Source organism: Engystomops pustulosus, chromosome 2 (genome assembly GCF_040894005.1).
Source record: "Engystomops pustulosus chromosome 2, aEngPut4.maternal, whole genome shotgun sequence".
Lineage (NCBI taxonomy): Eukaryota > Metazoa > Chordata > Amphibia > Anura > Leptodactylidae > Engystomops > Engystomops pustulosus.
In genome coordinates, this window is record NC_092412.1 from 82,053,068 (window position 1) to 82,069,119 (window position 16,052).

Genomic DNA, 16,052 nt, shown 5'->3' on the forward strand with positions numbered 1-16,052 from the left:
AATAGTTTTTTTTGGGGAGGGGGGGACCAATGATCCATTCTTTTGAAGGCATGCAGGAAACTATATTACCTTCTCCCTTACCGCTGCCTGCTTTTCTCGGAGATACTTTTCTCTACAGCGATCACATACTAGGTACCATGTACTTCCACCAACTCCTCCATCACCACAATTCCCTGCCCAGCCACCACAGAAGTGCCCAATGCTGTTATATCCTTGACCACCAGCATATCGGCCACAGCCTAGGGAAAGGAAAAAGAATTGCAACAAGAATACATGTATGGCTTTAACAGGGTTTGGTAAATATTTAACTTTGCAATCTACAAAACCTTTAAAAGGACATTTCAAAATCGTAAAACAGACTATTTCCTAATACTGAAAATATGTTAACATAATAACGTGATATACCTTCATCTTAAATCCTGCATTGTAGTACACAGGCTTGTAAAGATTGTGTGGGACTAAAATTGTAGTTTTGTATCTTTTGTTACTATAGTGGGATACTGTAGGTAGCAAGCATACCTGGATGTGCCTGGCGCATGTGATAGGTTACTGGATATGGGTGGGATTCTCCACACAGCTCACAAATTGTGTCTTTCTCCGGCCCTCCAACAGCCAACTGGGCCATTTCTCCAAAAAGATTACCACGTGGCCTTGCTTCTGCCTTGTCTTTCTTCTTTTTCTCCTTTTTGGCTTTCTTGCTTTCCTTCTCGCCTTCTTTTTTCTTTAACACAGCACATGAGCCAGGGCTGGGAAAGATCATATTCTGGGATGCAGCTTTTATGGTTGCCAATGAAATATCCTCCCAAAAGGCTACAAGATGTTGAAGCGTTAGTGGAAGTGGGGGCCGAGATTTAGTGGAATGGTGGTTTGATACTTCAAATGGAGAAGACTCGTGCTTGCCATCCTCACACTTCTCATGAAGAGTCCGTTCTGTAAGCATGGACAAGACTTTGTTCTTATTAATACTGACCATTTTTGATATATCAGGCCCATGGGGAGAAATATGAAACATGTTAAGTGCAGATGATATTTCTATAGAGTGCCTATTCTTTAATTTGACCTCTTTTTCCTCTGTAGGTTGCTGGCTGTTGAGGCTGCTTCTTATAGGTGCATGCTCTTTGGATAGGTCCGGATTAAATTTCAGAAAAGAGGAACAAGCCATTGCATCATGAACTATGCCTTCATGCCATAAAAAAGCTGCAAACACAGCTCTGGCACATTCAGCCACAGATGGGGACATTGCCTCCTTTGCAGGTTCAGAAGATCTTGATGCTTCTTTAAACAGAAAGTTTCCCTTCTCTTTTTTGGGCCGAACGTGTCTACCAGCGCTTTTACGGCTAACTTTTGGAGAAGCTCTTGTATCTTGCTCTTCTTTTTGTGGCGCTTTACCGATACTGAAGTGGACTTTGGAGGCACCATCGTCCACACTTTTCAGCTCGGTGTTGTCCTCACAAGTACTGTCAGTAACACTGTTGTTTTTTAAAGTACTGGAAGAGCAGACTTCAACAACCTCACTATGCAGATTCTCTTGAACAACATGAGGTGAAGGAGCTCTGTTTTCACTGCCCCCTGCTGGTTTACCATCTTTCTGTGTCATTTTTGGTTTGGGTGAAGTGGATCGCCCTCTTAATGGTTCTGTGAAAGGTACTTTCTTTTTCCGCAATGTGTCAGGGTCTAGAGTATAAGAATCAGACTTGGACCTTTCACGTGGTGGTTCCAGTTTGGTCTTTGCAGGAACTGCAGCTTTTTGAGGTAGATTTTTCTCTTGTGGAGATGCTGAACGTGTTGCACCTGCATTAGACATATTCGGCTTGGCCGTAGGCACAGTCTTTGGCTTAGGGGATGTAGAACGTGAGCCAGGTCCGGGAGATTCTGATCTAAGACCAGATGGTTTTCCATCAGAGTTCTTTAGAATTTGCAGTGTGTTGTGGTTTGGCGACAAAGATCTGCTGTGAGAGTCCGATCTCAGTTTTGCAGCATCAGACTTTAAAAGAAGAGATTCACTCGCAGTGAGCCCTTCATTATTTCGAGGTTTCTTCTGATCAGCATTAGAACGACTTACTCGTCCATCTGGTTTGGGGGATTTGCTGTCAACTCTGTGTTTTGAAGGCAATTCTGATTTGTTCACAGTAGCAGGAGGTTTGGCAGCAGCATTGAATTGACCTCGTTCATCTATATAATATAAATCAAATATATTATTACTTTCATAAGCAAGATCACTTTTCTTACATTTGCAACAATATAAAAGTCAACATCAAAGCTTCTGTCTGCTTCCTGCAATATCTGCTTTAATACAGTATTTGCATTTTGCCTCTGTATTTTGAGTATTTTGTCTCCATTATTTATCCCAGAATGCATGATATATCCATTAGTTTCCATGTGGAAGACCCCTCCAAATCAGAGCTGGCAGTTCAAAAGAATGTTTTCAATTGTTATACTATAGGAAATGCCATTCTTTCCAACACAGCCATATTGTGAGCAGCTGAAGATCCCCTTTAAGATTAAAGGTTTTATTTTATAGGTGTCTATAAATTGAACAGGTAGTTACATATTGGGACCCTAGTAAGTGTGTTCAGATAAGTGTTAGGTCGGCAGGACATGACCATTCTCATGACTGTAGTTTAGGCTGGAAAAAAAAAAAAAAAGAAATCTGCTTCCGTGAACCATATTTCATCCGTGAAATATGATGCATGGAGGAGCACGTTGGCATAAATGCTTAAGTTAATGAGAGAAAAGTAAGAAAATAACTTAAAGTATGCCCTGTTTGGAAGGGCTCTTTCAGAAAAGAAAATGGCAGTGCACATTGTATCAAAACAAACCACGTGGTTTCTAGACCCATGTCCTTTGAACATACATTTACCAGAGTGGTGATATTTAGCAATAATGTACAGGGCCTTGTTAACTAGAAAACCAAACCCAACCCTTTAATCACATATATCACATACCAACTGACAACCACAGTGTTGAAAGGGTTATTGCTCACGGTTTTTTTTTTTTTTTTTTAAAGCCACACAAGCGTCTTTTCTACATGAATATTTAGTTTAAAGGAAAACTACCTGTTGGTATTTTAAAGAGAATCTAAGATGACTGAATACCTTTATCCGATAGAGGGGTAGACTATGACAGTAAGACACAAAGATGTCCAGCTTTTACACAGTGCACAGTATATAGAAAAGCCTGTCTATCGCTGTGTGTGGTAACCCACTTTTGCTCTTATACGATTCCTGTCAGGATTTATAGCATTTACTGCCCACTTTGAGGATTCGCTTAAAAGTAGCAATGCTTTGGATAGAAAAAACCCATCATTTTGTAAAATGACGATAATACAACAGTGGGTAGAGAAGCATGCATACCCACCCTTTGATTTGACAGAAAGAGGTGAGAAAGCAGATGACGGAGGAACTTTACTTTTGTTACTAGGTTCAGGAGAAGCAACGCTGGATGGTGTGAGGTCTAGAGTGGAGAACAGATGTGCAGAAGCAGCAAGGATAGAAGCAAACAAGACATTATACAAAGCATGTAGGAAATGACAGAATACAGGAAAATAGTAGTACAGATTTCCATATTTAGCTTCTTGATGTTTGGCCATGCAAAGCTGACTATTTACATAAATTAAGATCCTTTTCACTCAGAAACAAGAGACCAGAAGGTTATGTCCACTTTAATTGCTCATTACCGAAAGGAGTTTCCTGTGAAATATGTGGAAAAGCTTTCATGGAGGAAATCACAAGTCGCAAAAACAGATGTTTTAGAATTGCCATGTGCTTCTTATTTACTTTTCTATTTATGGCTATATTTAGATAAGACTGAGTTGTCATCTACACATAGCAATTGTTTTAGACTTCAGACATATTGGATAGATGCTGGAAACAGTCCAAACAAGAACTTGATATATTGGCACATATCAGAGGACCCTGCAAACATCCAAATGTTTGTCCCCCAAAAGACTATTCACCTTTATTCAAAGAGGTTTCTACCAAATATACACCCTACGGCCTGCATGGTTACATCCAGATGTAATTATTTCCCCAGATTCTCATTAAAGGAGGCATTCACATTTAATTCAATTCATTTGCCATATGTAAAACATTTCTTCAATTGGATGCTATTAAAAAAAAAAAAAATGTTCCTGTTTGAAAATAATTTCTCATAAATGTAGCCATGTTGTCCCTTAGAAACGAGATAGCTTCCTCAGATATGACCACCTCACATTTTGGCAGCAGTGGCCAGACATGCGTTATTGAGCCCTGCCTGACCTCCTGATTGCAGCAATCATTACCACACATTAATATATAAAAATATTATATATTAATGTGTGGTATATATATATCTATCAGATTAATGAAACTGAATGTGAATGCCCAGATGAGAATACCCCTTTAAGGACTCAAAAGACACCATACTCTGTCCTCCATATGGTGCATAATTCAATGACAGATTTCACAGACCAAAACAAGGTTCAAGTCTCATAGTTCTACATTATGCAAGGAGACCTTGCTTCACCATGGAACAACCATATTGTACAGAACATGATAACAGCTTAAAGAGGTTTTCCAACAAAACAAAATTCTCACATCTCAATCCCCTAGTGATGTTAGCACAAAGATCATTTTAAACCCTTACTTTACAATTTTACTCAGTTTTATAGCCATTTTAGTTCCTATCTCTCCCTCGGCTGCTCAGTGTAAAATCCCAGGGTTTGGACAGGGATTCTCCAAGTCACATTGTAATCCATCTAGTTCTATGGGGCGACAATGTAGTTACAATATCAGGGTACAAGGTGTATAAAAACTTTCATCTGGCTTCTGACATTGTACTAATACACTGACACATAGAAAGAGAAGAGACAGATCAGAGATGCACAAGATGATTACACAGAGGCTGAGAGACCATTACACTGTTACATTGTAAGACCCTGCTACATCTCAGAGATGTGCCTGCCTCCCCCTTGCCCCAGATCAATTATCTCCTTGTAGTTTGCAGCCTCTCTTTGCTCACCATGTTCTGGCAGGATGTAATCAATGCATGTCTCTGAACTGTCTCTGGGATAGCTACAGACACCAAACTCAGCTCCATGATCTCACACAAAAATATAAGATGGCTGCTGACCCAAAGTGAGAAGTTACCGGGTCGTGTTTAGGGGAAATTGAAATTGTGTACAGCAGGACTGTGAAACAGGTTGGATATCTATTTGTGAAATGCTGCATTTTTGTTAACAGTGAATTAGAGAATGTGTTATTTTGCTATGCTGAGTAGATATAAGAAACTTGTCTTTGTGGGAATACCCCTTCAAAGCTGGCGTTTCATGGTGAAGCAGGGACTCCTTGTATCATATCTAACCATGATGCCTGGAGTCCTGTCCAAGAGCACAGCATTCATCCCATGAAATCCAGTCATGGACCGAGCAGGGGCCCGTGTTTAAACCCTAACATATATCATTTTGGCAATAAAGCAAAAGTGGACAATGTGCCACTTGCACAGTTGCGTATGAAGCAGTGAATCAGGAAACAAGAAGGTAGTCATGCAGCCCTATGATAAAGGAATGCAAATTACAAAAAGGGAAGGGTGGGTTTATGGGAGGAAGAAAAGTGTATACTGCACAGTACAGTCGGTCCCCTTCTTAAGAACACCTGACTTGCATACGACCCCTAGTTACAAACGTACCTCTGGATGTTGGCAATTTATGGTACTTTAGCCTTAGACTACAATGATCAGCTGTAACAGTTACCACTGGTGTCTACAATGAAGCTTTATTGTTAATCCTGGTTCTAATGACAATCCAACATTCTTAAAATCAAATTGTCAGAGACCAAAAAAAAAATTGGCTGGGATTACAATGATAAAGTATACAGTTCTGACTTCCATACAAATTCAACTTAAGAACAAACCTACAGACCCTATCTTGTATGTAACCCGGGGACTGCCTGTATTTCTATCAGATAGAGAAATGTGTGCTGGACTTCAAATATATAGATGCACACATACACAAATAGGGAATAGTTTAATTGTGGTAATTATATTACTACAATTGCTCGTGTGTCACTATGCAGGAGGTTACTTTGTAGGTGGTTTAACATTCTTTATACTCGTAACAAGATCTATTTATTCACATTACAATTTATGGCTGGACACAAACAGGGCAAGTAAAATTAATTGAATAAAGGACATTAACAAGTCATTGCTCTGTAGATTCATTCTGCAGCATGTGAATAGGATATATTGAAATCTCATGCAAACATAATTAGCTGCCGGTAAGACACTGCCAATTAATAGCAGCCAAACAATAGTCAATATACTGCGTGTGACCCTGCCTATAACTGTGATGAAACCAGAGGTCGAAGTAACGCATTTACAAGCATTATATATGTTGTTGGCACCATGTACTCATTACTATTTTATGTCTTTTTAATAAGGCACAATACAGTCTCCTTGTTTTTGGAACAAAACTGGCTCTCTACCCTGGAATGCAAGATCTTACAAGGAATATGATAAATATCACACACCCAACTCTTAATGATGGTTACAAAATGCACACGTCACTAAAAATCATATCTCCATGCTGTATTATTAGACAACCCATCCCACATACAAGCCTATTTGTTACTAGATAGTATGGAAACGTATGGAAAACCATGTACCATAAGCAAATGTACATGCACATTGATGGGTGAAATTGTACACACCTAATGGTACATGTTCTTAGTGAAACTATGGAGTGAAATCTACATCGCTTACCCCAAGTCAATTAGATAAATCATTCCATTGACCTGCTTTGTCTCCTTCACCTCTACCACCCAGATGTATAGAACAGAGACTAGAATATAGCTTCTATGGTCACTAAATGCAGGATGCATTTAACTTCTAGAGAACCATATAAACAGCTTTATGCCAATCTGCCAGACGATGAGCACAGTACAGGAGATTTATTTTCTTCAGTAGACAACCATAGGAATGGAGGTCTCTGAAGAACAGATGACATTGCCTCAGAGAGAATGGGTGGATGAGCATGTAAGACGGACAGACTTACTCTGAAGCGAAGGCTGAGGCTGCTGGAAGGAGGGGGATTGTCCGAACACAAATGGGCTGTGGACTGGGGAAGAGGGAGGTTTTGCAGCTTGATCAAAGATGGAAGGAGGAGCTGGCAAACTAGGCCGTGACTGAATTGAATTCAGTATGGCATTCATCTGATTACCTGCAATGGGCAAAACAGTCAAAACTACAACCCGTTATTGAATGAATTAGACAAATATAATTGCAAGTTCAGAACTACTAAACTAACTGATCAAAATCATAAGAGAAAATAAAAAATTAAGCCAGGTATTAATGAAAAATACCACAGCATGGCATGCAAAGGTATAAAAACATGCAATAAACTACATTATAGACACCTCAAGCGTAACCAAATATTAAGGAATCAAACTTTCCTGATCACAACAGCTACTTATGAAAAATATAAATAGGTAAATTTAAAAAAATTACGTTGAGGTTACATTTATATACTGCAACCTTAAGTAGGGGCCATTAAAGGCAGATAAGTTTATTCCCCTCTATCATCCAGAAGAAAACATGAACTCATATTGACACATCTGTTGAGGCTAGCGAGTGTAATTAATGAACCTGACGTTATAACTACATGACCAGAGATGTGGTGCCAGTTATGGTCATTTCCTAAATTTAAAGGGGTATTCCAGGAATAAGGATAATCTGTATTAAGAAAGGTCATTAAAATCTAATGTAATGTGTAATTGATTGTTATTTTCAATTCTGCTTGGTTTAGCAGAAAAAGGATTTTGACCTAATATTTCACAGTTTAAAAAAACCTACTGGCCCTTTAATCCGTCCTGTGCCTTCCCTCCACTGGGAAGGAAGATGGCGGCTGCTGCGGACGTCAGACGTTTGTGTCTGCAGCGTGAGGTCATCTCTGCCTCTTCCTCACTCTCTCTCGATCTGAAGCTGGGCTGATCACATGACCTGCCATTGCCTCACACAGCAGAGCACAGCTTCCAGCTCCTCTGCACCGTGCTGATTGTTACACAAAACAAAGTTTGCAACATTCGATCATGTAACCAGGTAAAATCCATCTCCTGTATCTTTATTTTTCTTCACTTCACTTGTACCTCAGAAAAGTGGATACAAGGCCTATCATGCATAATAACATACATGCTCCATAATCTAATAAAGAAATACATAAAATGTGTACATCTATAGCAGTGATGGCGAACCTTTTAAAGATCGAGTGCCCAAAATGAGACCCAAAAAATGCTAGCTTTTCCCAAAGTGCAAACACAGCAATTTAGACAGTAAATCTTATTGCTACCAGAATTTTGGAGCTCCAATTCGACCCTGTCCACACCTTTGCACTCTTAGGACAGGACCAAGCAGCACAGGAAGGGTCACTTTAAAATAGCAGGGCACTACCTGGACTGCAGGAAGGTGCCATGTCTGGCAAAATCTGTGCCTGGGAGACAGCCCGTGTGCCCACAGAGAGACCTCCGAGTGCCATCTCTGGCACCAGTGCCATAGGTTTGCCACCAATGATCTATAGTAATGAAGATAATTGATCATTTATCTCCTATCACTAGATTTAGAGTATACATGAATATAAAATGTAAGTAGAATATGTATTATATGTGGATATAGGATATATATTCATATCCTAAATCCATATACAATACATATCTTGACACTATATATATTCATATACTGCAAATGTGTCTACACCCTATAAATATATAGTGTCAAGATGTGTATGGATGTATATGGATTTAGGATATGAATAAATAAAGTGTATGAACATATAGTACTTATCTATATACACTGTCCATGTAATGTATATATCTATATTCCCTTTGCATACCGCATATATCTCTAATCCTATCTCTACACTGTATATATCTACACCCTACCCATATATTGTATATACACTATCCACATGCTGCATATATGTAGTATATGGATAGGACATGCTGATATATATACAGTATATAGATAGGGGATAGAGATATATACAGTATATGGATAGGGAATATATCTCTAATCCTATTTATATACTGTATATATCTCTACATCCTATCCATATATTGCATTTCTCTATATATACACTATATACACTATCCATATACTATATGCTCCTTGCGGATCTGGGACCAGCAGCGCTCAACTGTCTCCACTAGTTGGCTACTACCATATAATAACACAATCAATTGAAAAAAAAAATCAACTTGATTGAAATTTTTTTTAAAAAAATGGTATACTCAGTCTAAGGCTGGTGCCACACGTAGTGCTTTGTCTGCGCTTGCAAACGCAAACAAAGTCCCTCCCAGCGGGGCGGGCCTCGGCCGATCGCAGCCGCTTCCATATAAACGCCGATGCGATTGGGCCGAGGCCCGCCCCGGTGGGCGTGACTGTCTGCGTTTGCAAGCACAGACAAAGCGCTACGTGTGGCACCAGCCTAAGCATGATTCGCGCATCCAGAGTGCAGCAGTAATTAATAATGTGGTGCACTCTGCACCAATGTCCCAAATTTATCAAATGTAGTGCAGTTTGCCTCGCTGTGTCGTGTGAACATAGCTTAAATTACTACAGCCAAATACAAAAAACTCAGTTATATAGAAATTAATTGTATTTAATTGTATAATTTAATTTAAATAGGACTATTCACTATTTTTTATAAATTCACTATTAATTTATAAATATTATGTCCCAAACTTGCAAAGGATATGAACCCATCTGGGGGTGTACACTCTATATCTGAGAGATATACACCAAAATGCTTCCCAACCATGATGATTCTATGTAGATTTACCATATATGTGAACACAACTCAACACATACTTATTCCATATACTCAAATACACTCTACACATGCATCCACATCACATATCCAAAGGATAGTAGTGAAAATAACTGGATGCACATAACAGTAGGAGAAAACTCCCTATTGATCTTGATAAGCTGAGGTGTTGCTGTATGTTACTACACTTCTAGAAACGAAGATAAACTGGTTCAAAGTAGCCAAACGCATGCGGTTTTAAATGGACAGAAAACACTTGCTTTAAGGCGGTCCAAAGGCGTGACGTGTGGCAGCATCCTTAGGGAGCGTTCAGATTTTTTGTTTGCGTTTGAAATGCATTAGAGCAGCTGATGAGAGTTTATTTGCCTAATTACATTACTGTTTGCTTCTGTTAATGCAATGTTAACATATGTGTTAACAAAATGAACATGTTAATGTTTTTGTAAATGTTAACAGTGATGTAATTAGGCAAATCACCTCTCCTCAGCTGTTGTAATGCATTTCAAACGCAATAAAAATTTGCCTAATTAAACAGCAGTTAACACGAGTTTACAAAATGCAACCGGTAATGCATTGTTATCGCATGTGTTAACAATGTTAACATATGCATTAACACAAGCTTTAACATTTGCATTTTGTAAACACATGTTAACAGCTGTTTAATTAGGCAAATCACTCTTCAGCTATTCCAATGCCTTTTTAAACGCATGTGTTAAACGCGACGTGTGATTGCACCCTAGGATGTAAGACTTCTTGGACACTGCAACATGGACACTACTGTTTGACACCATCAATGCTTTGGCAGGAAGAAGTAATGATAATCACAGACAAACAAAACAATAGTAGATGGAAAAATGTGATTTATTAGCCATTATTACTGGAGTAATAGAGCAGGCCCTTCTGTGAGGTGATCACCTTGGAAACCACCGGGAGCAGGAGAGGGAGGGGCTATAACTGACATCTCTGTGAAGATAAGTAAAAGGTCAGGAAGACATGTCTCATACTAAAGGCTCATGGGACTTGTAGTACTGTGTGTCGGCCATCTTGGATATGACTCCACCTACTTAACAAACCCTATAAAGGTTTTCAGAACATAAAAACAAACTAAAGTAACCTTTATTTTCTGATTGTTGACACTGTGTATTATTGTAGTAACATATTTATAGCATTATTGTTTTTTTTTTTATCAGAGGTTCATATTCCTGGAATACCCCTTTAAATATTTTCTACCCCTTTAAAACAAAACTTGTTACCCTCTAAAGGGTTGAACTGGCTGGACACCAAACTTTAATGTGGACAAGTAGTGCTTCAGCTGCCCAACATTTTAAAGCCCAACAATGTGATTTTGGGGTTCCAATGCTCTACTATGGCAGCTAATGGCCCAACCACGACCCTTACAGCTTCCATGAGAGTCTTCAAAGTAGGCCATGTCAGAGCTTATCAGTCAGTGGATATTGCATTGGAATATGCCAAATTTCAGAGCATTAGTGATGGCACAACTGCTGCTTAAAGCCTCATACATAAATATATTAAGTAAACAGAAAATTTATATTCAAAAAATTCCACCTATAAAAAAAAAAAAAAAATTTCAGCATGTGGTTTAAAAAAATGTTTTAAAACTAGAACAAAAAAAAAGGTTCTTGAAACCTAGCAACAAAAACGTTTGTAATAAAACGTTGGTAATAAAAAATGGTAAGATTTCAGGATCAAGTTAAACATTTATCAGAAGTGTCTGAGGGAAAAACTGTTCTAGTTGTCCATAGTGACCAGAGCTCAGCTTTAATTTCCCCAAATTGGTTTATAAAATTAAGCTGAGCTCTAATTTGTTGCCATGGGCAACTAGAACAGTCCTGCTCTCATACCCTTCTGATAAATCTCAACCCAGAAAAACAATACTAAAAGACATTTATTACAATTAATATAGCGGCAACTGCCGACTCACATGACCTAATAAAAACTAACACCTATACTCTTTTTTTTCAAAGGGACAGTGGATATATCATAGTGAAATGTTAAAAGATGGGAACATTAAAAACACCATTATTATTTTAGGATTGCAAATTGACAACATTGAATATAAAAAATATAAAATAATATAAAAATAAGGGGGGGGGTGCAACAATAGGATACTTTATATTAATGCATCCCCTTCCGCCTTTGTGCGGTGTCTTGGGAACTACCTGAGGGTGCATTCACACGTTCAGTTTTTTTAGACGTGGTTTTTGAAGCCAAAAGCAGACTCCGTTCATAATGTGTGAGAACATATCATTGAGAGATGCCGTTTCTCCTCTCCTAACTCCAATTCTGGTTTGGACATCAAAAACTGCATTTGCATAAGTAAACCTACCGTGAGGGATTTTATGGTGCTGCAGAACTGTCTTCATGATCGACACATGTGACGTATCAAAACACTGAGACCTATGACTGGCTACAGTGATCACGGAGACATGAGGCAAGCCCTGCAGCACACAGCCTATAGCATATAGTAATCCAAGTCCAAGGTGTACCAGGAAACAGCAGTCTCCTGATGTAGATACATTTAGCTGTGTATCAGAAGAAAATATTTGAAGACGTTTCCGGATGATCTTAGAAACCCCAATGGCAAATAATATACTTATCAACAACTTACTTAGTCCTCATTCACACCTGCAGGGAGATCAGTTGCACATTAAGGAGAGCAGAACAGAAACTAAAGAAGGTCTTACACTGGTGTGTCTCAGACAGGCACTGCAATACTGGAGTTTATGATACTTTTGGATCTCCAGTTCTATATTTAACAGCAGCACTCCAAAGGATTTCAGTGACAAAGTTAAGGAGCTTTATTCATCCAGTGTCCACGGCAATGCTTCCTTTCACATGGACAAACCTTTCTCAAGGCCTGACTTGTCAATGAAATCCTTGGAATGTTGCCGTTTTTTGATTCTTGTCTAGGATCTGAGCTGGTACCCGGGTGATCCATGCAGAAAATGTGCCGCTTTCATTTCTTATTGTGTATGACAAATACAGGAAGCTGTCCACAGGTGCATATTTATGAGCAGTCCCAAGCACAGACAGTGCTGCTAAAGGGGAAAAAAAACCTTGTACTCAATGTATGAAAAATGATAGTGTACACAATTATTGGTAGGTGAATAGGTTTGATCCCAAGGATTTAAGCTCCGATACAAAACACTTCCTAGATATGTGAATGACCAGGTAACAGTTGACATTTCAGCTGGTGGGTAAGGCAATGCTCCTAGACCTAACGCAGTAGTTAAGAACTATGTGCAAATCTAAAGATTACTTACCATCTATTCACTCTGGCTCACGGCACTGTAAAATGGAAGGTTTATTTAAGGGTTTGTACAAGGGCAAGTCATACCTCGGTTATTTAAAAGACTATAGTCAAATCCTGGTACGATGGTTCCACCTGGAGTACGGCGAAATATCTGAAGGGAAAATGGGCTGGGAGGTGGAGTCTGTGAGCCCTGCTCCAAAACTTGTTCTGCATAATAAAAATTAAAAAAAATAAAAGAAAATAAATTTGCCACACGACAGCCTATATCACATTATAATCAAATTCCATCTAAATGTTCAAATGAAAAAACAGGACAAAAAGGTCCAAGACCTAACTGGGCTTCTGGTTGAATACATTTCCTTTCTGAAACAAAATGATCAAGACAGACAAAAATCTAATAAATTATTGAGAAAACCACAGGCTGCAATGATGCAAGAAAGGTTTTCATATTAAAATTTGATCAACAAAAAATGTTCAAAAAAGGTATTATCTTGTGTCCCTTTCACAGCCACATTAAAAGTTGAATGCTGCCAATGCCAGGGTGTTTTTTTTATTTTTACATACAAGGCCCGAAATAAATGGAATTACGCCAGTAATTGCGACCAATTCCACCTTCACACCAACTCCAAGCCACTTGGGAAGGGGGCAGAGTGTGCCGTCCCTGCCCAAAACACTTGCTATGGATTGCAAACAGTCAGGCCTGAAAATTTGCAGGCTATAGCACAATTCTACTGCAGACATGACCTGGAATAGAAACGTCTGCTGGTGGGCCAGCAGTCTCCTGAGGAACTCAACATGGTGGTGGTTGGTTCCAACATCATAAGCATGGATGATAAATATCCCTCAATTCTTTTTGCAATATGAGCAGAATTCCTCCTTAGAAATCCAATTACAGTAAACCTTTAATAAACTGTCAAAATATTACACTGTAAAAGTATTGAAAGGAAAAAAAAAAGGAAAGAAAGAAAAGCTTTCAACTTGCCATCCTCGTGACGGAGATATTGATTGCCACCAGCATCTCTAGCCAAGGACCAAGCCTCCCCTTCATCATTCTCACAGAACTCTACCATGCTGTTCTTGTCCAGCTGTACCCACGTACCTTCTGAACTGACCACCTGGTACAGAGACACAAACCACAAAATTCATGGCGTTCATGCAATGGCAGAGCCTAATATGATGAGCATTAATGACAGCATGCTAACACATTGACAATAGTATAAGGTGCTCAGCCTAGCAAGAAACAGAATGAAAGCAATTACCAATACAGAAAATGTGTGAACATCAGTATATAAAGGCAGTAGCATTGTAGCCAGCATAAATACCATCCAGCAAAAAAGCAAGCATTGCGCGTCCCAATAGAAAACACAGCATCCACATATTTCAATAGTGGATAGAATAGCATGACACACTACATCCTGGAGCAAAAAGGTTGAGAATCTCACATTTCAAGTGCAACATTCAAAAGAAATGGAGGTTTCTTCCATTACAGCAAGTCAATCCATAACTTGCACCCGTATCAAGAAATTAATCTGCTGTTGTCCAGATTAATTCTATTCACAAGAATTTGGGGTTAGCGAACACTCCAACAGTTCTATTAAATTTACAAACTTCCAGTACATCAGCAAAGTAGGAGAACAAAACATGGAAAGAGTCTGGGAAATTAAATGGTACTTTGCTTTGGCACTTGCATGACAAAAGCAGTATCAGATGAGTCCATACCTCGCCGACAGCCTTGACTTTGTTTCCCAGTACTAACATTCCAATTGGGATACCTCTTAGGTTAGGGCAGCTTCTGATGTTATGACCGGATGGCCCAGTTTTCACTACCTTGTAGAATCCTGGCCCACCCCTGAGTACTGGATCATCATTGTCTTGTACAGACATTGCTTGGGTAACACCCAAGTCTTTTAACATTTCCTCTGCATTTTCAAGCTGATCCTGGAAAAGAAAACAAAGCAAAAGATCCATCACACTGTCTAAAGTGAAACCTAAAATGTTTAACAGGTACAGAAACATTCAATTGACATTGGTAGCTTTTGCCGTCTACATCATACTTAAAGGGGTATTCTCGTCTGGGCATTCACATCCAGATTCATTAATCTGCCATATATAAACATTTCTTTAATTAGATGTTATTAAAAAAAAAAAAAAAAAGTTGCCTGCGTGAAGATAATTTCTCATAAATGCAGTCATATGGGTCCTTAAAAACAAGACTGAGTCCTAGGATACGACCAACTCTGCTGGAGGGATTGCACAGAGAAACAAAAAGGTTTTGTATATGAAATGTCCGGGAGTTACTGCATGTCCTACATCCGTCCTGTGGTAATGATCGCTGAATCCAGTTAGGCAGGACTCCATAACGCATGTCTGGCCACTGCTGCCAGAGTGTGGGGTAGTCATATCCGTGGAAGGCATCTCGTCTCTAAGGGACATCACGACTACATTTATGGGAATGCTCCATACTCCATTAAGCTCACACATTACATTAAAATTTAGGTTCCTGTTATATTGTATCTATAAAAGTTATTCTAGAACGAGGTGAGCAACACTAAAAACAGATCTGTAAAATTTACTGCTTTTTATCCAGTCTTCAGGGCAAAAAAATACAGAGAGACCACCTTAAATGAGCTGCTGAAAACCAGGAATAGTTCAGAATATCACAGACTGCACACAGACAGTTCCTATAACGTAGTTCCTCTTTCTTAATTAACAATGAGAATTTTTGTCCTTCCAATAACTTTTTATTCAAGTTTCTAAGGATGGCATATATAAAACAAAAAATAGATGCGTGATTTATGGTCCAAAGTAGTTTTGACAGAGCTAAAAACACAGTGGGGGAGATTTATCATAAGTGTCTGGAGTAACAGTGTTCTAGTTGCCCATGGAAACCAAGTTCAAACAAAAACTGCTTGCACTGGTGAGCTGACCTAAGTGGGGAGAGGTGGAGGGCAATAATGGAGAAGGAGGCTCGTGCTGCCCTTCCCC

At 39.0% G+C, this 16,052-nt stretch overlaps 1 protein-coding gene across 22 annotated transcripts in view; it reads right to left on the minus strand.

The window, feature by feature from the left end:
* Nucleotides 1-16,052, minus strand: part of MYCBP2 (MYC binding protein 2) — a 119,635-nt gene that overhangs the window by 17,704 nt on the left and 85,879 nt on the right. For 12 of the 22 annotated variants that reach the window (XM_072135376.1, XM_072135373.1, XM_072135386.1 and 9 more), the window contains 7 exons: nt 14,787-15,005; nt 14,050-14,182; nt 13,152-13,274; nt 7,028-7,192; nt 3,358-3,453; nt 520-2,172; nt 70-239 (listed from right to left, as the gene is read on the minus strand). In XM_072135376.1, coding sequence (XP_071991477.1) covers nt 70-239; nt 520-2,172; nt 3,358-3,453; nt 7,028-7,192; nt 13,152-13,274; nt 14,050-14,182; nt 14,787-15,005 — 2,559 coding nt within the window. The remainder of the gene's footprint in view (nt 1-69; nt 240-519; nt 2,173-3,357; nt 3,454-7,027; nt 7,193-13,151; nt 13,275-14,049; nt 14,183-14,786; nt 15,006-16,052) is intronic. The other 10 variants (XM_072135393.1, XM_072135383.1, XM_072135381.1 and 7 more) reach the window with 5 other exon arrangements.